This window comes from Pollicipes pollicipes, unplaced genomic scaffold, assembly GCF_011947565.3.
Source record: "Pollicipes pollicipes isolate AB1234 unplaced genomic scaffold, Ppol_2.1 Scaffold_6686;HRSCAF=7923_pilon_pilon_pilon, whole genome shotgun sequence".
Lineage (NCBI taxonomy): Eukaryota > Metazoa > Arthropoda > Thecostraca > Pollicipedomorpha > Pollicipedidae > Pollicipes > Pollicipes pollicipes.
Genome location: NW_023596921.1, coordinates 6,308,456 through 6,334,966, shown reverse-complemented (window position 1 = coordinate 6,334,966; position 26,511 = coordinate 6,308,456). Strand labels below are relative to the sequence as shown.

General features: G+C 47.6%; 2 protein-coding genes across 2 annotated transcripts in view; one reads left to right on the top strand and one right to left on the bottom strand.

The window, feature by feature from the left end:
• Positions 1-14,486: 14,486 nt before the first annotated feature.
• Positions 14,487-26,511, top strand: part of Tmem131 (Transmembrane protein 131) — a 67,293-nt gene continuing 55,268 nt past the window's right edge. The window contains exon 1 of the mRNA XM_037230794.1: positions 14,487-14,679. Within this exon, the coding sequence (XP_037086689.1) occupies positions 14,586-14,679 (94 nt within the window). The 5' untranslated portion in view covers positions 14,487-14,585. The remainder of the gene's footprint in view (positions 14,680-26,511) is intronic.
• On the bottom strand, positions 17,095-21,997 carry LOC119107794 (uncharacterized). Its single transcript, XM_037231341.1, has 2 exons — positions 21,346-21,997; positions 17,095-21,252 (listed from the first exon to the last, which is right to left on the bottom strand). The coding sequence occupies exons 1-2, from the start codon at positions 21,962-21,964 to the stop codon at positions 20,894-20,896; spliced, it is 978 nt and encodes a 325-aa protein (XP_037087236.1). The 5' UTR covers positions 21,965-21,997; the 3' UTR covers positions 17,095-20,893.

Here is a 26,511-nt window from a genome sequence, read left to right as displayed (position 1 = left end):
TTGTGCGTCTCGATGGTTGTGGGTGTTTCATGAAACTCGCTATCCAGCGGCGGGCTGGAAGAGCATGGCATGGGAGCATCGGAGATACGTGGAGATAGCGGCGGGACCCAGACGAGCACAGCCACCGCAAGGGGACATCACAGACCCCCTGACCCTCGGGCGGCGGACTAGCGGAGCGCCACCACCGGTGATACAGTGATGGGTCAACACGGGCTGCGCGACGCACTTCGACCAATGCAGCGAATACACGACGGCTAGGCGAATATAACGACTGCATCGGCACGATGCCACGGCCCCAGCGGTTCTTGTACAGCTGACTCACAGAATATTCCCGTGGATTAACGTGATCTTTGTTTTCCCGACACGGCGATATCTACCGAGGCCGCATTCAAGGCTACGACGGCGGCTGCGACGGCGCGATAGCCGACAAAGACATTGGCTTGACTGCTGTGTTGTCTTAGACAGCGCTGCTGAGGGTGAGGAGCAGGCGAGCTGGCCCGCGCTCCGTCGCCAGGCTGCCGTTTAGTCGCATCTGGCGCATTCCGCGTGGTGGCGGTGGTGTAGTGGGGCTTCGCCAGTTTGGACAGGCGCCTGATAGTGCAGTGGTTTAGCTGCGCGTCTGGGAAAGGCACCAATCACGCACACGGTTCGAATAGGCCGTGAATGTTCGGAGTTAAATGATGAAGAGGCAAGTGCCAGCCATTCATCACGTTGAAGGCACTTTCCTTACCCTCTGACTCTTTTGGCCAGCGAGGGCCAGTCCTCGGCTATAACATGAAGAGCAATGGACGTTGGAGCAAAACTAGGTGCATCGAGCGATCCAGCGCCACTTGCACCGCACACACAGACAGGTAACGATGATCAAATTTTCTCCGAGCTGCTGCGAATTGTACTGGATTCCTGCAGAATCACCCAATATCTGGCGTAAACCTATTGGCTCAAGTGGAGAGCATGGCCCTCGTGCTCCTCCCTCCTTGGCTACATTCCAGCCCACGGGGATCACTCTCCATGCCGCGGAGATTTAGGGTAAAGTGGTGAACGATGAAAGAAGCGTAGACCATACATGTGACCAGAAAGGGGGGGTGGGAACACACTCCAATTTTCTCAAATTATAATTTTGTCCCCTCACACTTTGCCCACGGATGGCACGTTTTGTCGCGTTTCTCTTTTTAAAATAACATTCTCAGGTCAGGCCGCCTCTCACAGATTTCGTTTTTCACCCTCCCCTCCCCCAATTATTTGTCTCACCCAACCTCAGAGACATGACTCATTGCCCAACCTCAGACGTTATCCGCTCCATGGGCCGATGTCGCCGAGTAATGATGTTCATGAGGGGCCGTCCATGGAATACGTTTCGTATAGAGAGGGGCAAGGGGTCTGATAGAATGTAAGTGATGATGATTGTTATTTGGGTGATAGAGCGTAAGGAAGCGTCACACGGGAAGATGATGAAAAGTTTCGACAGCATAAGTTAACGCTCAGGTGCGGTTGGATATCATGCTAAACACTCCAAAAATAAAACAATTGTTTTCTTAAATGGAGCGTTCCACATTTGTATGGGTTTCGAACTAAAATAGCCCTCTTGAGATTGTTCTGCGCAGATCGAAGCCTGCCCTTCTTCAGACCTAAACCCCTTTATTTTTTAGTACATGCCCGCGAAGATGTACAGACTATTTCAGGAATATTATTTAAAGGTCATCCAAGCATCCAGGACGTCATAATAACGCCACTAAAAGCTTGCGATTCCATTTTCCATGCGCCGGTTCATGCCAATGAAATATAACTGGCAAGTCGTTCATATCTGGCGTTCATAATTACGATTTGCAGATATAACGACCGCCAATTGGCTTTCAATCAATATTTTGCGAAGTACGACGACGTAATCAAGCAATGACGTATTGAGGAGTATATCTACTACACAGAGAAATTGTGATGTCTAGAGCAGTCTTTTCCACTAAGAGTGTACCAATACTTAAAAGTGAACTTATTCCATCATATCTGATGCTTGCCTCAATATCTTTGAATGCGGAACACTCCCTTCATCTTGGATGCCGCCAATGACGAGGAATAGGGCCGGTATTTGTTTCGCGTCTCCAGCTCAATAAGGGGCCGAACGACGTTACTGATTTTAGACGCTACGCATAGAAAAGCGTAGCCAGAAGGAGGGGATTTGATCGCATAACCAATCCGCGACCGGGGGACGGAGGGTCGGAAATGACCAAAGAATGTGCAAAGTAATTTAGGGGTGGCTAAATTTCGCGAAAGAAGCTCTAGCCTCAGTAGCGATGAAGGTGTGGTAATGATCATGCAGGCCCATGTGAAATGCTCTTAACTGCTCTGGACTCGAGGGCGCCACATTGCATGGTTTTGTGGAGGCTCGAGCTCCCGCAATGCTGACTTGAGCCCCCATTCCTCCCTCCGCTCCAAGCCCGCTCCCTTCCCCCAATGCATATGGGCAAAATAAAGAAACGTCGGAACAAGGAAACGATGAAAGATATCCCGAACTACTAGCACATGTATCTAAGCACACCTCTTTTAGTATCACGCTCATTCTGTGTCATACACTATGTTGTAGCCGTCCTCAATCTAGCATTATTAGACGGTTCCAAGATAAGTTTGCGATGGCGTTCAGCTGAATGTTAAACCGATGAATGTGAAAACCCGAATGATTATTGTCGCCATATATCTTTGCCGTCAAGTAAAAAAAGCGAACGACTTAAACGAGAAAGGCATATTGACATGTTTCTTATGATAGCATGGCAATTATCAATATGCAAATGCCTAGAAATATGAATCAACCGAAAAATAATCAGCCGAAATATGAATTAGCTGAATGGTAATTTGCCGAAAGGGCGTGCAGGGGAATGGCAAATATACGAATGGAAATAATCGAATGACCAATAAACCAAGACCTTTTTTGTTAAAATGTGAATTTGATAAACGAAATTAGACGAGCATAATTAGCAGAGTGGGCACTTAGCCAAATACATCTGGTCGAAGTGAGAATTACACGATTTAAATTTGGCGGGGTGATGACGTCTCCAGACAGTAATGGTGGTTCATAAATTGCATTGTGTGTTGGTGGCATGATTGGTTAAGCATAACCCATATTACAAGTGACATGGAGTATTCGGCTTGGTTTGGCTATTCAGTTCTTGGTAAAGCTGTACCTCCCCTTTTATGTCTCCCCAATATCCTCTTCTTTTTTCTGACCTGACACATTGCAAGTCACATCTGGCGATGTCCACATGAACGCTTCAGATACAGTTTTTAAGAGCTATTCAGCGTCATTTTCTGCATTGTCGTAGCGTGCTTAGATCTCACAACAGGAGAGTGGACACTGCTCACTTTGTTAAGGGCCACATTCGCGATTGTCCCCTTTAACTAATTTGACGTAATGCGACGACAATTTTCCATTGCTGTCTTTCACGTGGTCCTAGCTTGCTTAGTTTTTGAGATATTTAAAGGAGTGTTCCATATTTGCATGGGGTTTTGAACTGACATGGCGATCTTGAAGACAATGCGGTGCAGTCCACAGTTATGCCGTTCTTTAGAACTAAACCACTCTAGTTTCTAAGCTACACGCCCGCGAAGGTGCACAGACTATTTCGTGCAGACTACTTCAAGGTCAGCCTGGCATCCATGACGCCATAATAACAACATTTCAATTCTTGCCATTCCATTAGTCATTCATATGTCGTTCAAATCTGGCGTTAGGAGCGCGATTTCAAGATCTGGCGGCCGTCAATTGCTCTCAATCGATGCTGTGCGCGGTACGATGGCGTAATCAAACTAGGACGTATTGAAAAGGCTGTTTTCAAAATGGAGAAATTGCGTCATATAGAGCAGTCTTCTCCACTTACAAGCGTACCGACAGCTATAAGTGATCGTTTTCATCGCATCTGGTGTTCCTTTTAAGGAGAGCTGCTGCGGTCTCCCCTCGTAGGGCGACGGCAAAAAAGCCCAACGGCCGAAGCCCAGGGGGCCACAGTCTGCAATCTAATGACAGCATTGTGACGTATACACATTTGATTAAAAGACATTCAGGAAAACAACATTCAGCTTAACCGTATATCGGCATAGAACATTTCGATACTTTTTTCGATTTCGACTATTATGCCTTTCGCCATAATAGCACGGCGGCACAAAGACACGCCGACAAAAACATTCCGTTGACCGCATTTGGCAAAAAATGATTTCGCTGGTGCATTTTGGCGATTCGTCAGGATGTCATATAAGGCACGGATCTAATTCGGCACCAAAGCTGAAATACACAGAGAATGAGACAGCAAAAGCTGGGACCGCCGCTTGCCGTCATCTCTATCAAAATAGCCAGCAATTTCGCTGGGAAGCATTTTTGCTTCGCGCAAAAATTCCCGTAGGTTTAGCACAGACGACGCCAATTTCGCGGCGACTGGGCGACGGCACGACAACTTTCGTTTCTCGGAGCCGTTTCTCGATAACCAATGGTCGCAGTGTCATGAGACTTGCACAGCCAGATAGATAATGGAATGGGCCACCGGACTGATGTAAGTTTATCGTGCCACGTGTAACGTGACAAGTGCACACGTATTAAAAAGATGGAATTGGCCGTTTTTTGACAGACTTTTACACTTTGGTTATATCGCCGTACGCAGTGCAGGTAGAGGCGTAAATTTTGTTTTCCAACATTCACAATGAAAGCGGCTACACTTGAAGCGCGCATCACGGTTTGTGCAACGCGTCGTTGCACTGAGAATTGCAATACAAGTTGCAAGCAGTTAAGTTTAAAAAATCGCCGTCGAATGAAAGCCGCTACCGTCAAAGCTATTCATGATTTAGCATTGAAAACCTACAAGTATTGCCGATGTGCTATCTCACTCTCTTTCTCTCTATCTCTCTCTTCTCTCTCTCATCTCTCTCTATCTCTCTTCTCTCTCTCTCTCTCTTCTCTCTCTCTCTCTCTCTCTCTCTCTCTCTATCTCTCTCTCTCTCTCTCTCTCTCTCTCTCTCTCTCTCTCTCTCTCTCTCTCTCTCTCTCTCTCTCTCTCCTCTCTCTCTCTCTATCTCGCTCTCTCTCCTCTCTCTCTCTCTCTCTACGGCGCCGTCCAGTGTCTCGACCGACGCCGGAGGTTACTTCAAGGTGAAACGGCCGTCTGATCATGGGACTGGCTGCCGTCTGCCTCCAACCGATTATGCCATCTTGCACCAATATCTCGACAGTGGCGGGTCGCAGCAACATGGGAATAGCACCGAAAGATGTACCATGCGAAATGGCACCATCGCGCGTATCACTTGGTACGGGCTCAAAGATCAGTTTTGCTCCCTTCCACGAGTTTGCACGTTTTGTGCCACATCTCAGCACTCATGACACGAACACACTCAGGATTGGCGCGCTTCAATGATGAAAGGAAGCAGCGAGATGATAAGGTATGGTGACACGTGTCACATGTCATGACGCCCATGTATTGAACTATGGATTTACACGTTTTTGCTCTTTATGATGGATTTGTACGTTTTTGGGATGTCTCAGCAACCAGGGCATAACGTACGTCGAGACTGGCATGCTTCGATAGACGATCTAACGGACAATCGCACAAACGTGTACAATGTAAAGCTGCACGTGTCATGTGACACGTGCACATTAACTGTGAAGCTGTAGTTTGCCGATTTCATCCATTTTTACGCTTCGGATTTCCGCTCATTTGCGCGGGATTGCCGCTCATATGACACATAGTAACACGAGACTGGTATGCTGCGATTGGCCATTGAACGAGAAATCCCATGGTGTCACAAATACGGGGTGGCACCTCACACGTGTCGGCCACACACGAGCCAGGAATATGACGTTTGCTCTCTTCTACGAGTTTACACGCTTTGTGCCACATCTCGGCGCCCAGTGCACGAACATATTCGGGAGGAGCCTACATTTGTAGGGAATCATTCGGTAGAAATTGCCATGTTGTACGTGCTGTGTGTCACGCGTGCACACGTCAGGAAAAGGGATTTGGCCATTTCCGACCGCTTTCACGTTTTGCACCATATCTCGGCATCCACAGCAGCTAAAACCATCAATCAAAATGCAAAATATAGGCAATTCAAAATCCTACGTTTTCTCACTCAGCGCAGCGAAGCAAGCGCGGGAAAGCCTGTCTACTATTATACTAAAGGAACAATGTGTGTGTGTGTCCACCACCGACAGGGGCAGATCCAAGACAATTCATATGTTATACATGTTATATATATATATATATATATATATATATATATAACATATATATATATATAACAAACACACATATATATATATATATATATATATATATGTATATGTGTATATATGCATATGTACATGTATTAATGCATGCATATATTTACTTCTTCATTTTTCTAATATAGACGGAACCCCGTCTTACTGTGCACAGCCCTATAAAGCATAGGCGTGCTACGCATGCATACACATAGAGCTCTCTCATTTTCTACAGATCGTTTTGAAAGCTTTGATTTTAAGGCTAAGTGTTAGCAGACGAAAGGAACTTAAGTTGGCTGCTATGAAACATCAAAACCAAGCATGGACTTTATTCCTAGCTTATGTATTTATGGCTAGCCGGCTGGGTGATGTAATCAGCTGATGGCTGTTGACTAGCGCATGCTTTTTCGTTTATTATTGAGGAGCACAACATATCAAAGCGTTCAAAATATATTAAGAACATGATGCGCTAGTTAGCAAGTGTCATGCACTTAATAGCCAATGGAAATGACATGTACGACATCGGCGGCACGTAAAGTTACGTTCGGCGATCGCGCCCCGAGTAATTGAGTGCGCCAGAGCAGTTTGATGACAGGAACCCCAAAAAAGCGGAAGGCCCTCCATCGAAAAAGGAAGTACCCAAAACCACACGTAGAGGTCCCCCACGATCGAATGGGCCCGAGCGTCTTATCAGAAGGGGCCCCGACAGGAGCGTAATGCCCTCCATTCAAATAAGAAGTACGCTAAAAAAACCCGGTGCGGTTGGCCCCTGAAAGATGGAGTGCACCCGAACAGGTTATCAGATGATCCGCATGGGAGCAGAGGGCCCTGAATTCAAACACCAAGAGTCAATGTGCAACCTCCCCCCCCCCCCCAGCGATCCAGCGTGACCGAGGAGGCGAGCGGAGGAGGCCCCCGACAAGTGCGTAGGGCCCGATTCAAATAGCCCGTGCCCAAGGCCCAATGAAGAGGTCCCCCCGAACGATCAAATGTGTCCGAGCAGGTCATCAGATAAGTCCCCGACAAGAGCGTAGCCCCCCCCCCCTCCCCATTCAAATAAAAGTACCCAAGACTCAATGTAGAGGGCCCCCGAATGATCGAGTATGCCCGAGCAGGTCAACAGATAAGGTTCCCCCCCCACCCCCAAAAGGGTAGGGTCCTCCATTCAATTAGGAAGTATCGAAGACTCAACGCAAAGGACCCCCAATGATCCATTACGGCAGAGCAGCTTAATATGTAGGGCCTCCGTCAAGAGCGTAGGGCCCTCCATTGAAGAAGCAAGTACCCAAGAACCAATGTAGAGGGCCCCCGAATGATCGAGTGTGCCCGAGAAGGTTATCAGATAGCGCCCTCCCCCCCCCCCCCCCAGCGTATGGCCCCCATTAAGAAAGTAAGTATCCAAGACTCAGTGTGAAGGGTCCCCGAACGACTGGTGTGCCCAAGCAGGCCATCAGATGGGTCCCAGACAGGAGTGCAGGGCCCTAAGCAAGCGACAGAGAATTGGAAGCGCGCTAGGCCAATGAAGAAGGCCCATGAGCGCATCGCAAGTGTGTCGGTAGGTTAGCTGAGACCCACGTAAAGGGCCCCTGAGCAACCGAGAATGTCCCGGCAGGTTAAGATATGGGACCCCGGCTATAGCACACTGAGCCTTTCTAGCGAATGGAAAGAACACGTAGAAGGGCCCGTGATTGACAAGAGTGCGCCGGCACGCTAGCAGGAAGGGCCCCGACAACAGCTTAGGGCTCTCCGAGCAAATGCAAAGAAATGAAGGGCAACGTGGAATGCTCCTTGACGATCGAAATAATGCTGCAAGGGGCATATAGGTCCCCCGGGAAGGACATGGGGCCCTAGACGGTGTAATGAGGCTTAAGATTTTCAGTTCACTTTTCCAATCAGTGAATAATTGTTTTGACTTCTCATAGGCCCTTCACCTTCGCTTATAACTGTTCTTGGTCGCCTGAAAGTAGAGTGATACCCATTTTTGTTGCGTTTTGTGTTTAAAAAACTGCACCTGTTCGGCCGGCGATGGGTCCCCTCGGAGCCAATGGGTCCCTTTCGGGGCCCAAGGGGCATGGCCCCGTGCCCCCCCCCCCCCTTGGGATCCGCCCCCGGCCATCGATTCTTTGGGATCATGCGTAGGCTAAACGGTTAGGACTTTTCAAGTGATATTTTCACACGAGCAAGCATGGCTGTAGGAGCAGGGGGGCCAGGAGACCATGCCCCTACTTCAAGGTGGGGGGCCAGCAGTGTTAACTGCCCCCCCCCCCCTACACTTTTCAGATCAAGGTTGCGTCTAGCTTACTTTTGCGCTACATTAAACATACATGCCGAGTTGCCTAGTCTGTCAGCCATCTTCATCAAGATGTGTCGTCTTTTTTCGTTTTGTCAATGACCATCGCTTAGTGTCAGCCGCAGGACCGACGCCGTGCGGCCTGCGGAGAATGCAACGCCGGGCGTCGAGGCTGTTGTTGTTGAGACTTGTGGGCACGCATGTTCAAAACTACATTGCATGCTTTTTATCAGTGATTTATTACGCCTGAATCTCGAATGTCTTATGACGAACATGGGTGAGCCATGTCAATGCAAATTTGGGACTTCATTTCATCAACAATCTACGATCAGGGAGTCCTTAACATATCTGAAGAAAACAGAAAAATGTGGAACTGGGTCTATGTGAGTTATTGGACCACCTGCAGCGATCAGGGATGCTGTTGCGTCAGTAAGGGTTCCTGTGCTGGTCCGGGGCCAACTGCGCGGGTCAGAAGGCCTTCCGCGTCAGGGAGAGGAACAATGTGATATGATATATCCTTCAAAGGACTTCCGGATCGACCAGGAGATCCCGCCCCGTATCGTCAAAATGACAGCCGGACGACACTTCGCGATGGGACGTGATGGCTCTCCAGCCCTTGATCGGAAACGATAAAGCGCCCCTGGTGCTCCACTTAAGGGGTCACTTGCCCGGAAGGAAATAAGAGGTCTTAATATTGTTGAACAGAGTTGCTGAGCATGTGAAACGCTCCAAAGTAGATTGCTTAAGCAGAACGCCGCATCGCAGACTTTTGCGGCGTGTGGGCTGGACAGCATCAGAGAACGGGAATGACTTGTGAACGAGCAATTGTTTTACCAGTGTGTGTAATATGTTCATTGAGTCGCACACATGCATTAAGCATAGAATTTGTTAATTGAAAACTCTTAATTTCACGCTCTTAGTTCATGTACATATTTCCGGAGAACTCCACAGACATGACCTTTGTGCTTTTTCATGAAATGAAGGCGGAACAGAAAGCGCACATGAACATTTTAAGAAGGGCTTGAATTGCTCACATCTTAAGGCTGATGTTTTTTGCGATACGCGGTTGAAATGAACGCTTTGGTATATAGTGTCAAAGATAAACTTTCATGGGGGGGGGGGAGCGCTTTGCCCCAGTGCAGGGGGGGGGGGGGGTTGGGTCGCCTCAAGCTGGAGTCAAATAACTTTTTTACATACTTGCATAACTTGACAATTGTTGACCTTTAAAACATCATCAACTCCCTATGGATTATTATTCAGTGCGAGAAATTGTACTGAGCCTGCCACTGATGCTTAAGTTGATCCGATTTCTTACCTCAGTCCAAAAGTATGATGTTTTTTTATGAAACTAGGGGATCTTTTGCCCCATCTCACCCAACCAAAAACCATCATTGGAGCCATCATCGACCTATTGAAGTCTCGCGTAGATAAACGAAAACCGAAAAATCTACAGACAGAGTCAAATGGATACATTTGATGACATAGTTTAATATGTAACCCCAATTTCTGAAACATGGTGCCTTTATTTTTTGTAAAATAGTGTGAATTGATGGCCAGTTTAGATCTGTTGAATGCCATTACCAGGATTTTTGCTGCTCTTTTACCAAGTGCCTTTAGGGAATGCTCAATTAAAAGAATCGGTTGAAAATACTCGGAGAAGAAATTGTTTCCGTGACGCTGACATATCACGGCGAGTGCGATGCAAACCATTTCCCATCATCACGAACAAGGGCTGTTAGCTTCTTTACTTGTTTCAATGTGCAGAATGTCCGTGCCAAGCTGAGAAAACCCGTAAAGTGACTTTAGCTGAAGAACGAAGGAACAAACAGGAGTTTGGCGGGAGAAATTGGGGATGAATCGCGTACGGGCAGTTCGAAAAAGCACAGCCATCCGCCGTTTCAAATACGAATACAACTTCGCCAACGAGTGAGTGTGTCGGATCCACAGAATCAATGCATGGACACAAGCTCGGGATCGACAGCAGGATCGAGCTCAGCTCAGCTCAGCTCAGCTCAGCCCAGCTCAGCCCAGCTCAGGATCGAGCTCAGCCACGTAACTGCGAGCCCGGCAGCGAGACCATGATCCGCGATTCTTGATTGATTCGTTATTCGTGATTTTCGCGATCATGACTTTAATATTTCTTTGAAACAATTACACACAACAATGTGTACCGCTGGAGAAATCTCTGTCCGTACATGTGGGGGCAGTTTTATTTATTCGTCCATGTGAATGCTCAACAGGAGAGGGGCGAATTCGCTGTGCCGTGCCGCGCGTCTGTGTGTGCTGTTTGGGTGCAATAATGATAATTGTGGCATTCGTGTGCAGTAATCTGTGCGGAAGAATTCAGCACAACTTATTAGCATATGTTCGATTTACTTGTCAGGCTGACAACGGTACCGCGCTGATGAATTAGTTGCTTGCCGTTGCAGGAGACTATTGAAAACGCAACGGCTCAGGAATGCACGAAGGATGCTGGGTGCTGCCACGAAAGGCATGACAAAACGCTTGTCCGTTGGTCACCGTTTTGTTATCTCGAAAATTGTTATTTTATTGCACAAGACGCAGTCTATAGTTACCATGGAGGAAAACCTCCTCAGCGAGTAGCGGTTTAGAAACATGCATCTATTCGTACCGCTGCTTCAAAACGGCTTATGACCCCGTCAGCAAAATTATCTGTATCATCCGTGATAGTTGTGCCCATTCAAAAGCCGCAGCATGCGCTAGTCAGAAAAAGGTGCTGAAAAGTTTCTGTTAAGTTCAAGACACGTTCATTGATTTACCTATTGTCATAGATAGCCTGACCTGGTATAAAACAGATATAACATCCTCAACATGTGTCACCATGCCGAGGATGCGGGCTCTAAAGCGTATTGCATTTCTACACAACATTGCATTGGAAAGCTTCACGCATCGAAGGGGGGGGGGGGGAGGACCGCCAAACGCTTGACAAGGTATGGGAATTTACAATGCACAGCGCAGGACCAAATCAAAGCGTCACACCACATGCTAAGCTGCCGCACCGACGACCACATGGCTGGGCGGTGAACATATAAATTATGGACGCAGCTTATGTTTCGCTCAACAGAGCACAGCACGGAGAAATAAAAATATTGTTGTTTCGATCATGGCTTATCTGTTACGCGCACGCTCTGCCTTCGCATAATCCTGTAATTTGATTTGCAATTGACTTGGTTGAACATGTTTTCTTTTCATTTGTAGGCGTACTTTTCAGCTATGAGACAGCTGACGATATCCGCAAAACGGAGCAACGCCCAGAATACAGTTGAAAAAAACAACGCACGAACACTGGAAGGAACACACAGTCGTCATCACATTGCTACAGTCGTCATCAAACCTGAGGAAACAGCCTCAGTTGCAGTTACATCAACGAAGATACCTGCGCGAACATCCAAAGTAATTTCGTGAGGATTGACTGAGGCGTGAGACATTCATCGTAGTGACTTAATTGTACAAAACCTACGGTGCGGAGCAAGCCATCAAGATTTGATTCTGTTTGTTTTGCTTTGATGAACTCATATCAACTGGCAAGCACAAATGACCAGCGACATAACGTGCGATAAGCGAACACTTTTGACCTCATGATATATGGCTGCACACCATACTTTTGCTCTTTAATTAAGCTCTCTATCTACGTGACTCGAGACGGATGACATGAACGTAAGGTCGATCAAAATGCATTCTTCATTTATGCATTGCTCCAGAGTCCCTGTTGGCTTCAGTGCGTGGTCAGAGTTCCCGACATAGTGAGGAGATCGCGACCGGTCAGCCGATACCGACCAGTTGGCTTATGGCGTGCCGCCATGCGTTTTCCCCCAAAGATTCATGTTCGATTGGCGACTAAACTACAAGAGATCTAATCGATTTCTTTTTGTTGTCTGAATAACGATGAATTGGTCTCCAATTGCATGTCTGTTTAAGAAAATAGAAGGCACCAAATTTTTCCTAGCAAATTTTCGGTCAAATATCAATTAACACGCGCCCGGGGGCCGGATTTATGGAAACAACGTTTAGTTAACAAACGCTTTATATATGTCCCCCCCCCACCCGACCTTCGCTCGGGTGGGGGGAGGGGGAGGGTCAACTTGAACCCTGAAATATCGGGAACTAGGGAAGCTAGAGACACCAAATTTACAGGGTGCGTTGACCTGCACGTCAACTCACTTAGGTCAGAGTTTGTGGTTCCTAGGTCATGACATTCGGGTCAAATAAGGTCAAACAAAGTCAAACTCCAGGCTTGTCTGCAAAATACACCAAAACCCAGATAATTGTTTCTAAGCAAAAGGTCACGAGCTCACTTAAGATCAGTGACCTTGTTTGGCCTTCCGAAGACCGTGGTCACATAAATCATACAATGCTGCTCTGAGTTTTGCATTTTAATGAGCGACAAAGATTGCGCTAGGCAGTGTGTTCCTAAAAACAAAATGTTGGCCTGGGTCATCTTAGGTTAATGACCTATTCTAACCTCTAAAAAATCAATGGAAGATGCATAATGCGATTCCTGCTATCAAACAAGTGAAGAAATGTGCACCAGAAATTATACCATACAGCAAGCCCTAGGGTAATAATACAGGTTGGTTTTTAGCTTGGTATGACCTTCATAACTGACCTTAGGCCAGCTTAGTTTGCTCATTCAATATTTGTGTTGCCTAAGAAAACATCTCGAAGATGTATGGCTTCGTCAAACACTACTTTGTTGCATCAGATTGAACAAATCCCCAGAAATTGCCTTCGCTGAAACCGTGGTCTGACTTTGACCTGCCATAGGTCAGAGACCTCACAAGGTACATCTAAATTTTGTATACTATACGATCCGCTCTTCAATTGTCTACAGCTATGCAAAACACGGCGCAGAAACGCCGTGCCGCTCGGAAACCATTCCCGAATAACCCTCGGGGGGGGGGTCATTTTGACCCCCCCCCAACCGGAGCGCGTGTTAAGGTCCTGATATGTACCTAGTTAAACTTCAATGTGACACTGTACCATGTTTCAAATATAGGTATTTATCTTTTCGATGCCCCATTCCCAGCATTATGCCCCCAAACGTATTAAATGACGCGGAAACGGAGGGGGGGGGGGGGGCAGCTCATGTGGCTCGCCCCAACTTCAAAGCTGCTGGGCGTCACCCTCACCTCCAACTTGGAGGACCTGTGCAGGACCCATGCTGGTACGTTAAGGGCCGATTCTCAACTATCCAGAGATTGCATAAACCTGGTAGAATCCATTCTGACCTATTGAGGGTTAATTCTGACCTACATAGAGCCCCTTTTGATCAAGAGGGCACTTCAGAACCTTTAGTGAGCCCATTCTGACCTGTACAAGACTCGTTATGAACTGGAGACCCATTCTGACCTGTCAAAGGCCCATGATTAATTTTAAGGAACCATTCGGTCTTGCAGAGGCCCACCATCCAATTTTAGGGGGCAATTCAGACATTTTGGAGTTTGTCCACCCCTCCCCCCCCCACCTCAACTTGAACACAGTTCCCGCGCCTCCGGCTGTATTGGCTAGAGTAAGTTGAAAAATAGGGTTCATGATGTCATTGCGTGTTGTCACCTGCTCCCAGCTCCTTAGCTGTGCACCGTATGCATAGATAGATGTTGCTGCATGGCCCCATCACATGCCGGAATCGTGTTTTGGCCGTATAATTGCATCATAGACCTGTCCTCGTCAAATTTCAGCATAGGTGCGTTTTCGAAATCCGCTTTTCCTCAGTTGATCCGTCGCAGGATAATTTAGCGGCGAATCCACGCTCATATTACCATCGGTTAATTAATTAGTTTCCAAAACAGCACTGAAAACCTCTAAATGCATAACGGGCACTTTAGGAGCGCAGTCAGTAGTATTAGGACAGTATTTCAGATCTATTAGCCAGCTGAACTCTAGACTGCAATCAATACATAACACGGAAACTTTATCGCAGAACCTTGATCATCGCTGTTACATGTGTGAGGGTGGATTGCGTGTTTGGCAGTGCAGTGTGGGAGGGCGCATGATTGGTGCGGGATATCATTTTCGTCGATATCTTTTGGACTAATGTGAGGCAATATGGGTGTCAAATGTCTGGCAGACATTTTCTTGATATTCAGTGTCGTGGAAATATATTGCCAAATGGTCGGCAACGTCCAGGGACACAATCAAGGTAAGCACATGTAGTTTTCGTTCCAGTTGTTATTGCTGCATTTGATGTGCACTTTTTGTGCATCTTTTGGATTGATGCCAAGTTTATGAAATCCTGCACACAAGTCGAATAGATTCGCACCTAATAAAGTATCAATTGATTCGTGCCTGTTGTTGGTAAGGCAGGCAGTTATTCATTATTTTTGGCCACATGACTGTAGTTTATTGTACTGTTTCCTTGATTCTCTTTTTGAGGTGTCACCATCCCCAATGTGTGCCTCCCGCCAAGCTCTTGCATGGTGTGAGGCTGATTCTGCTTTGCCTCCATTTTCTTTTACTCAGCTCAAACTGCAAAAATATACATTCATCAAACATGTCTTGCATATCAATTACACTCACACAATAATTTCAGTGCCTGTATGCTCCATACATGGGTGCTCAGAGCTTGGCACATGATCACCACAGATTTCAGAGAATATTTCATCAGTGGCCTATGTTTCAAGAAATAGCGTTGCCACAATAATTGTAGGGAAGCATGCTCTGAACATATTTTTGCCTGGGTTTGGTACATGCTGACATGACATTTAGCTCACTCATGTAGAAGTCTCACGCAGTGGACAGATGTTCTCAGGTCAGATCATATGAAATGTAATTTATTATTTTTTTTCTTGTGGGAGGTGCATTAAACCATCACCCTCACACATATAAGTTTCTTGCATGGCATGCTACTTACTTTCAGTTGTTCTGCAAAGGTGATGTATTGATTGATGTAGACTAATCTTTCTAATACTCCTTTCAAATGGTAATTGGAGTGGTAAAGACTGTATGCTGCAGGCTGAATAATTTCATCATCAACCATGGGAGTATGTAGACCTACCCTACAAAATACCTGTGTATATACTAAATTATATTGCAAGTTAAATACTATCATGCTTGTGGGATGAATAGTTCACTCCACACAGCTGTGCTATAATGTTTGTCACTCACCTTTTGCAGGTCACCTTGACAGTTAGGATGTCCATAAATAAATATTAATAATATGTAATGATCACCATGTGTGTGAACAGTTTTAGCCATTGGGAATCCATGGCCCATAATGCTATTTTCCACAGAGTTTTCTTTTTTTTTGAAAGGCTCTGCAGGTAGGAATCTAGAAATGATAAGATCATTTCATACTGGTGAGGTTACTTCATGCTGAAATCTTTCATACATATGGATTTTAACAATGATCTTGAGTTGTCACCAAAAATAATATGCTGTCATTTTTTGACAAATATTTAGATTTTGGCTATGTTATCATCAGTTCAACAATTTTTAACATTTGGATTATATTAGGTTGGATATGATTTTTACCATGACCATTATAGGAAGCAAAGTAAACATGTTGGTAAGATGTTTTAATTGTTCTGTAGTCAATAAGTGCATGAAAGTTTGTGTATGCTGGGGAATATTGTTTTATGTTCCAAGGCTGCTGAAACAATATTCACTAATACATGTGCATTTAGTTATATTTATTTATCTGTATTCTGATCATGAGGTTTTGAACATGTGGTCATCTGAGAATATGCTTCTCTGAATGCTGATGAAATGCCATATGTCATGCAATGTTAGGGGAGGCCTCATGGTGCTGGTTGTCCCGCACTATTTTATGAGTTATGTGCTCTGAGGTTATCAATATTGTATGTAAGGTACATCAAGGTTCAAGTCAGTGGTGGTAATGTACCACAGCCAACAAAATGGCATGCTATGTTGAACAGTAGTTGATAATAATCAGTCTGGTTGTTGGAGAAATGGTTTGTGGGGGCTGTTGCACAAATATGGGCCTGCACAGAATAACTGCATGTGATTCTGGCAAATATTTTTAATGATACTTTAACTTCTTTAAATTTGTTTTGCATATGACAACATAATATCCTTTTATTAATACTCACCTGGGTAGCCAGTTGGATGCCCTTTGCTCAGGTGGGGGTGGGGGTTAATTTGACCACCTGGACCCCAGAAACTAGGAGAGCTAGAGACACCAAATTCACAAGGTATGTGGGCTGGATATAAACTCACTTGTGTCAAAGTTTTAGGGTTCTAGATCATGACCATTGGGTCAAATAAAATCAAACAAGATCACACTCAAGGTCAAACTCAGGTTGCCATTCAAGGTGCCCTCAGAACCTTGATACATATTCTAAGCAAAATTTTGCATGCTCTCTTAAGTTCAGTGACCTTTTTGACCTTCAAAGTCACAGTGGCCAAAATCATACAAGACTGCTTTGGGTTTTGCATTTGAATAAGCCATGAAGATTATGCTAGGTGGTATGTTCCTAAAGGAAGTGCTGAAGTTGGTCATTTTAGGTCAGTGACCTATTCTAACTTCTAGGAAGTCCATGGAGGATGTATAATATGGTTCCTGCTATCAATAAATTCAAAACAATGCCAGAAACTACTCCATACAGCAAGCCTCAGAGGGATAAAACATGTTGGTTTGATCTTGCTCTGACCCTCATACCTGACCCTAGGCCAATGAAACTTGTTCATTTAATTGTTGTGTTGCGGAAGAAAGTATTTCGGAGACGTATGACCACGTCTAACACTTCATTGTTGCAGCAGATTGAACGATTTCCTGGAAAGTGACCTCGCTGAGTCCATGGTGACGACCTGCCGCAGGCAGCGACCTTATATAGTAAATCTATTTTTTTAACACCACACGACCCGCTATTCAGTTGTCTGCAGCTTCTAAAATTTTGCGCGGTTATGCCGCACCGTTCGGAAACCATTCTGAAAAAACCTTCGGGGGGGGGGGGGCAAATTGACCCCACCTGAACGCGTGTTAGATGAACCCGGAAAAATGGCGCTGCGGCTTGAACATGCATCTATTATTGCTGAGCAAGTTACATTACCAGACCATGCATAATATGGTTAGAGGTATCTTATATCTCCGTCCTTAACATAGCTTGCAATGGAATAGTCATGTTATCGCTGGTTCTCGATTACACAGTTGTGTAATATGTGTAAATCATTACAATCGGCAAAGAAGAGCTTGAATGAAATGGTCCGAATCGAATATAGGGTTTCGAATGTATGCAATGAGCAGAAAAAATGTTGGGTCGCCCAGTTGATTGCGCTGCAAAATGCGCGGCAAGATGCTATCCCAATGTTTACTGTCAGCCAACCAGGACGCGCGCGCTAGTGCGCTCCTCGTGACAGCTCAAACCGAAGCACTTCTGTTTGGAAGGATGCACATTCCATGTGCAGTGTCCCGTAAACGCACCCATTGTGTTTGGCCGCTCCTCCCCTGAAGGGTGGCAGAATGGAGGTCGTTGGCCCATAAGAAAGGCCGCTTGCAGGCCCCTGCCGCCCGCTCTACCCCTGTAATCGCGGCTCGGTGGACGGAGGTATTAGCGTGCCGGGGATGACCGATGCGAGAGGGCAGGCCTGGACAGTTGATCAGACGTGCTCAGACTTGCCGCTTATGATGGAGTGTCGAGTCTGGCATTGCTTTCACTTGTCTGGTGCCATAGGTAGATGCAGTGGCTGTGGTTAGCTGGTAAGAACCCAATTGATGGAAAATGATGGGTGGACAAAATCTTGCTTAAAAAGGAGTGTAGCCCAATCATTTCTCTCATAGTGTGATTGCAGTCCACCCGGAAGGTGGGCTGCAATCCCCATTTGAATCTCTTTACAGCCGCAACGAGCCATGGTTGATGAATAGTTGAAGACTTTAAGACCTTCGTTCTATGTGGATGGGTCCAACTGATGGCTTAAATTCGTGTTTATTATGCCCTTGTACATGAAAATATCCTGTGAAAGGCGTAACATACAAAAGTAACCACTGTATGAACGGCATCCCTACTTCTGTGTATATACTGGTTGAAAAATCCAAGGATGCCCCGGACCCAACCGTCTCATACTTGGCCACGATTCTGGTTCACAAGAGCCTTCAGATGTAGTGCGCATCGCACCTCTGCTTTTAGAGATTAAAAATAGCGTGCTTACTTATGTTGGGCCATTCTGTGGCACCGAAAGGATACCACAATCCGACTACGGTCAGTCGTCGACTTGTCTTTCATTGTGTGTCATTTGGCAGGGTAGGAAAGCATATCGTAAATGGAAAAATTGATGCCGATCATTTTGGTCACCATCAGTTCCCACGTATGCGTCTGGGAGTTGATAGTGACCGCAATGCAATGATCACCATCAACTGCACATGTATTGATGGTGACCATAGCATAACAAGGTAAAGGATTTTACCATATTATGAGATCTCTTAGTCATCCCACACACACCAAAGTCACATGTCATGCTGTTTAGACTGGGGTCCAATCCCTGGCTATCGGTGTCGTCTGTTATCGCCGCCTGATAACCCGTCCGCGTCGCCAGCCAGGTTTGCACCGCAAGCGACACCTCGCCCGGTCGGTGCCAACTGTCTGGTGTGCCACGCGTGCTGCTCTTTAGTCCCCAAATGTAATGTATGCGTGACGTCTGTGGTGACTCCCTACGTGATCGTTTTTTTTTTTACTGCGTCCGATTATTTTGGACGGCGTTGCCCGTCGCAGACATGGTAGCCCTCACCCGGCGGCAGCACTCGCTCGCGCGCCAGATAAAGGGGCTGGGCACCGCGCAACGCTTTGCTCTCTCTAACTGAGCTGTAGCCAGATGATCAAGGCCAGAGGCCATTGAAGAGGGGCCATTGACGGTGGGTTATGTGAGAAATCTAATGTTATCCGGCCTGACCCATTCGTGTATAAGTAACCTTCCATGCTCAGTCACTTAATGCACGGAACAAAACGCATAAAAGTGCTGCTTTCTGATGCATACGGTCAATTTTGAAGACAAATGGTAACATAAATATCTGAAACAGACTAATTGGACACAGTGGGTAAAGACCGAGCTAAGGTCAGAATTTGCCACTGCCCTCGTTTAACCGCGACAAAGCTAAGCGGAGCAAAAATGGCGGACGAGATAAAAAGGTAAACGCCATCATGCAGTCATGGTCAGTTAGTCGCCAGTGGAGAGAGCATGCCCCCCCCCCCCCATGGAGGTAGCGAAGCCCCCTGGGTTTGAAGGCCCTAAGAATTTTGGGTGTAAACAACTCCCGTAGACCTTCTAGAACATCAAAAACGGACCGTGGAGGCATGAAAGTGGAATCACGGATAAAAACGGGACCCCTTTTTCGACGAAGTGGGCGCCCTTTGCCCGTATTGTTTTCCTCCTGGGCGCAAGGCTTGCTACGCTGCTGGTGATAGCTCTGTTAGATAAGCTGACATGCCACGCTTTTGGATTCAGAACATGTCCAACGTATTCAACGTTAGCTGGGGAAATTTTCCCAGTGCTGCCATGCAGACATGTGCCTGGAAGACATGAGAAAGGTCCAAAATCGAGAAGATCGCTTGAAAAAGTCTCCAGATCCAAGATTCCAGAAGATAATTCGACAAGTTTTCACAAAAGATCTTGGATCCCAGAAGTTCCTTCGACAAAATTTAAACTCAGATCCATGATACCAAAATACAACATCATAGATCCCGAAAGATCTTTCGACAGCCATATGTCATCGCAACTTTTTGCTTAAACAAAGTGCCCCATCCTAACACAACCTAGTGCATAATTTATGCATCATCATAGGCAGAGAATGTGACCACAGGTGTTATGGCTATGGCTATACTAACTTTCACGGCCAAAGCGACTGTGAATGTGTTAGAGGATAGTGTGTAGAAGTTGATGCACATGCCATGTCAACATGCAAGTTTTTTTTATTAAATAACGGTATAATGGCAAGGAATTTTTAAAGAGTGGCGTAAAAGCCAAGAAAACAAAAGAACTGGAACAAGTCAGAAATCCTTTAAGTCGTTGGAGAAATGAAGTCATTTGACCTGAATGATGCAGATTCAAAGCAGAGAAAGTGAATGACAGCTTAAGGCGATCAACGATGTGAAGAATTACCATATTTTTGGCAAATGAAAAAGCAATTCTGACTGGGCTTTGGTTTGGTGCAATGACGCCGTGTGGGCATCGCAGACGCAGGCCTCACATCCTGAAACGGTATAAATAAATAACAAACGACATCAGAGGATACATAAGGCATTTTTGAATGCTTCTAGCACCTTCGTTTACGCGCATTAACCATGTATTAACAATGAACTACGCTTTGCCACACATCTGTCCCCCAGCCGGATCAAATCAACCGACGCGTGATCCTGCGATAGAGCTTTCCGTTGATTTTGTAAAGATGAAGACCTAAGACGCTTTTAGCTGACTGTATGACGATGTCGCAAAAACAAAAACCACTGCCAACCCGGCAAGGGTTCCGCACGGAACCGAGAGGACGAAGTGGAACCAGATGGGATCGGACAGAGCCGAACTGGACCGGACGCGATCGGACGGAACCGGATGGAGCGTGGTGAGACCAGACGGGACCGGATGGCACCAGACGTACCGGATGGCACGAAACGGGCCCGGACGTCACTGGCAGAAATCATGAAGGGCGGAGAGGGACCACACGGCCCCTTCCTGTCCAGGATGGCGCCGAATGGAGCGTGATGAGCGTGGACGGGACCGAGCAAGATTGGAATAGACCAAGGGCGGACGGGACGACGCCGCACGGGACCTGACACAATGGGACAGGACTGGGAGTGCCACCCATGTGGCACAGGGTGGTGGATAATAGACCAAGCGCGGACGGGACGGCGCCGCACGGGACCTGACACAATGGGACAGGACTGGGAGTGCCACCCATGTGGCACAGGGTGGTGGATAATAGACCAAGGGCGGACGGGACGACGCCGCACGGGACCTGACACAATGGGACAGGACTGGGAGTGCCACCCATGTGGCACAGGGTGGTGGATAATAGACCAAGGGCGGACGGGACGACGCCGCACGGGACCTGACACAATGGGACAGGACTGGGAGTGCCTCCCATGTGGCACAGGGTGGTGGATAATAGACCAGGCACGGACGGGGCGACGCCGCACGGGACCTGACACAATGGGACAGGACTGGGAGTGCCACCCATGTGGCACAGGGTGGTGGATAATAGACCAGGCACGGACGGGGCGACGCCGCACGGGACCTGACACAATGGGACAGGACTGGGAGTGCCACCCATGTGGCACAGGGTGGTGGATAGTAGACCAGGCACGGACGGGGCGACGCCGCACGGGACCTGACACAATGGGACAGGACTGGGAGTGCCACCCATGTGGCACAGGGTGGTGGATAATAGACCAGGCACGGACGGGACGGCGCCGCACGGGACCTGACACAATGGGACAGGACTGGGAGTGCCTCCCATGTGGCACAGGGTGGTGGATGTCCATTGGTTAGACCAAATGGAGCGTGATGAGCGTGGACGGGACCGAGCAAGATTGGAATAGACCAAGCACGGACGGGGCGACGCCGCACGGGACCTGACACAATGGGACAGGACTGGGAGTGCCACCCATGTGGCGCAGGGTGGTGGATAATAGACCAAGCACGGACGGGACGGCGCCGCACGGGACCTGACACAATGGGACAGGACTGGGAGTGCCACCCATGTGGCACAGGGTGGTGTATAATAGACCAGGCACGGACGGGACGGCGCCGCACGGGACCTGACACAATGGGACAGGACTGGGAGTGCCACCCATGTGGCACAGGGTGGTGGATAATAGACCAAGGGCGGACGGGACGACGCCGCACGGGACCTGACACAATGGGACAGGACTGGGAGTGCCACCCATGTGGCACAGGGTGGTGGATAATAGACCAAGGGCGGACGGGACGACGCCGCACGGGACCTGACACAATGGGACAGGACTGGGAGTGCCTCCCATGTGGCACAGGGTGGTGGATAATAGACCAGGCACGGACGGGGCGACGCCGCACGGGACAAGACACAATGGGACAGGACTGGGAGTGCCACCCATGTGGCACAGGGTGGTGGATAATAGACCAGGCACGGACGGGGCGACGCCGCACGGGACCTGACACGATGGGACAGGACTGGGAGTGCCTCCCATGTGGCACAGGGTGGTGGATGTCCATTGGTTAGACCAAATGGAGCGTGATGAGCGTGGACGGGACCGAGCAAGATTGGAATAGACCAAGCACGGACGGGGCGACGCCGCACGGGACCTGACACAATGGGACAGGACTGGGAGTGCCACCCATGTGGCACAGGGTGGTGGATAATAGACCAAGCACGGACGGGACGGCGCCGCACGGGACCTGGCACAATGGGACAGGACTGGGAGTGCCACCCATGTGGCACAGGGTGGTGGATAATAGACCAGGCACGGACGGGACGGCGCCGCACGGGACCTGACACAATGGGACAGGACTGGGAGTGCCTCCCATGTGGCACAGGGTGGTGGATGTCCATTAGTTAGACCAAATGCACCACTGTTCTCTCGCCATAAATTGTCGTTAAAATAAGTGTTCATCGTTTGTTTGATATCACCGGGAAGCATTGTGCTTCGTGCGATGGATATGTCAGCCTCACGCAGTAGATAATTGCAAATTCTGTAAAGGTTTGTAGCCATGCTAACGAGCTGTAGGAATTCGAGGGGGCATCCCAAAGTGACGAAACTTTCTTTCATGACTTGGGATCAAAATTTAATGCACTTTAATGTGGTGCGTGGCGCCAACCACATCCTCATGAGTTTGGCGGTGTAACTGCAGTGTTGTGTTCCAAGGATGAATAACATGCTTCTGATGTCGGTAGTTAACAGGCAGGCTCATACATATTTAGGCGAAAAGAGTACAAAGTATGGATAACATGTGATCTGATGTCGGCATTTAATACGCGCCCGGGTGGCCGGTTGAATACCCTTCGCTCGGTTGGGAGGTTAATCGACCCTCGGAGATCTCGGAGACTAAAGCAGCTAGAGACGCCAAATTTTTAGCTTGGGTTGGCCTGTAGCGAACTCACTCGTGTCAAAAAGTGAAGTTCTGAGGTCATGACGGGGTCAGATAAGGTCAAACAAGGTCAAACTCGAGATTGGTGTCCAAAGTGCCCCAGGCATCCTCATGCAACCGGCGTGAACCTAGTTGCCTGTTTTGAGAAAAAATTGATAGTCTTAATTTAAGACCAGTGACCTTGTTTGACCTTTATAAGGACAAGGTGACCAAAAACCTTTGAAATTGCTGCCATTTTGTCATTCAAATCGGCGTCAGCGATTACGCAAGGTGGTATGTTCCTAAAACAAAATGTTAACCTGTGTCATTTTAGGTCAATGACCTATTATGACCTTTATTAAGGCTATGAAAATGTCTGCCGCGGTCCGTGTCATTAATAAATTTGCCATGAACGCCAAAAACTAACTCAGAAAGCCAGGTGTCGCGTAAAAAAGGTTAGTTTGACTTTGGCCTGACCTTCATACCTGACCATAGGTAAATGGAATTTGTGAATATATTGCTGTGCTGCCGAAAAAAACTATCTCAGGGATGCGTGGCTTCGCCTAACACTCTGTGTTTGCATCAAATTGAACGATTCCCTAGAAATTGCATTCGCAGAATACATGGCCTAAATTTGACCTGCCATGGGTCAGTAACCTTACAAAGTACTTCTAAACGCTTGATACCAAAAGATCTGTTCAATTGCCTACAGCTATGCAAAATTTGGTGCGGCTACGCCGTGCCGTTCGGAAATCACTCCGGAAAAACTTTCGGATGGACCAACTCGACCGCTGCCCCAGCTCGTGTCAGCAGACAGGCACAACAATAGTTGTGCCTGGCTGCTGACAGGTGTGAATAGTGAAAATAGGACTACGTTTTTCTGTGATGTAGCTCCATGCAGGGTGTGGATCAGGCAGTGACACACAGATTAGATGTGGTGCTTTGTCACACCAGGGATCACGAAGCTAACCCTGCACACCTAGTATCTTTCCTGGCGTGCATGGAAGCTGAACGGTGCCGACGAACCGTGCTTGAGCGCCATCGAGCGCGGCATGTTCAGACGAACCGTGCTTGAGCGCCATCGAGCGCGGCATGCTCAGACGGCGAGCCGTCCGTCGTCGCTGTGAGCAGTGCCGAGGGAGTGGCATTGACCCGCATGTAATTCAGCGCAGCGCGGTCAAAATGACCGGCATTCCTTTGCTATGCGGTCACAATAAAGTTACGCAATTGTCGAGTGGCTATTGCCCAGCGCTGTCATGCCCTGTTAACATTGATCCGGCGAAGTGTGCAGTTTTTTTGTTGTAAATTCTATCACCGTATGCGTATGCTTTTGTGTGTGCTTCCTTGCGCACTTTGTGTCGGTTGTCTCAGTTGCTTCATTTCCTTGCGATGCTGGGTTGTGCAGCAGCTTGCCTCACTGTATTTATAATTTCGGTATACATCTGGTACGTTGTGATGCATCTGATGGCTGTATATGGGTGGCAGATATCCAAGGCATAGGATGCATTTTTAACAAATGAGAAATGAAGTCAACGTAGCGACGAGGCGACATATACTGGGAAGCTGCCATCTAATCGACTGGCTGGGGTCAATTTCAAATGCTAAAATGTATCACGAATTGCTATTATTTTGTATGTTAGATTTGTATCGTTTTCACATCCAGAATGTTCCGTGTTAGCTAGCATGCAAATAGGATGCGAGGCTGGTGTTATCCTCTTTGCCTGTATATGCATGATGTACTGACGACGTTCAGCGGAATCGATCTACGCCTGGAAGGGCAGCTGCTTACATGGCAACTTGAAGGCGGTTGTTTCAGTAGTCTATAACACAAAGTATAACAATGGACCATAGGGCGCAGCGTCAGCCGTCTACTATAGCAACCACGCGGCATGTCTGTGCCGTGCTGATGTATGGGTGTGCTGTGGCGGATTCCGCAACTAAAAAGAAACATCTGTTGGCACGATTGGACTGTTCCTGAGTGACATGGAAACATGGATGTTGAAGGGAGCGTTGCACATTTGCATGGTGTTTTGAACTGAAAAAGCCATCCTGAAAGCACATTTGCATGGTGTTTTGAACTGAAAAAGCCATCCTGAAAGCACATTTGTATGGTGTTTTGAACTGAAAGGGCCATCCTGAATTCACGCGATGCAGTTCACAGCCGTGCCATTCTTAAGACCTGATCCCCCGTAAATTGTGAGCTGCCCGCTCGCAGACTGCAACCTATTACGAAGAGACTACTTGAAGTCACCCAGGCATCCATGACGTCATATTAACACCGTTCAAGTTCTCCCTTTCCATTAGCCATGCGACGATCAAGGCCAAGAAAACTGTAATTGTCGAGTCGTTCATATCTGGCGTTAATGGGCACGATTTCAAGATATCACGGCCATCAATTGGCTCTCAATCAGTGTTATACAGGATACGGTAACGTAATCAAGCAATGACGTATTGAGGAGCATCTTACTAAACAAAGACAATATGTTATCTACAGAAGTCTTTTTCACTTTGTAGCATACAAGTAGCTCTACGCGAGCTTATTGCATCGTATCTGATGCTTGGTTCGCCATCTTCAGATTTGAAACATTCCCGTTATTTTGTTTGACCTTCAGAATTTGTGCCATTTCCTGCCAGTTCCAGCTGTCAGAACTTCAAAGCTGCAGAAACTAGTTTTAGCCAGTTGAATGTCATCCCTGAATGTCATCATTTTGTAAGGCCGCGAACGTGTCGCATCCCTGCCCGGGACACGGAGGGAGCTCACGCGTTGGTCACATGTCCAGTAAGCGGATGGGGGTGTGTCGAGCGAAGCGAACCGGCCGCATTCACGTGGACGAGGAGTCGGATTCAGGCGACAGGCTTCGCTGTGGCGCCGCCGCCGCTGCCGCCACTATCGTGGCGGACCGCATCCGGCCGCGGGGCCAGGGCTGCCGCGCCGCCGCTGCCAAGGCCGCCCCGCTCGTGGGGGCTGCGCCACGTGCGCCCGCCC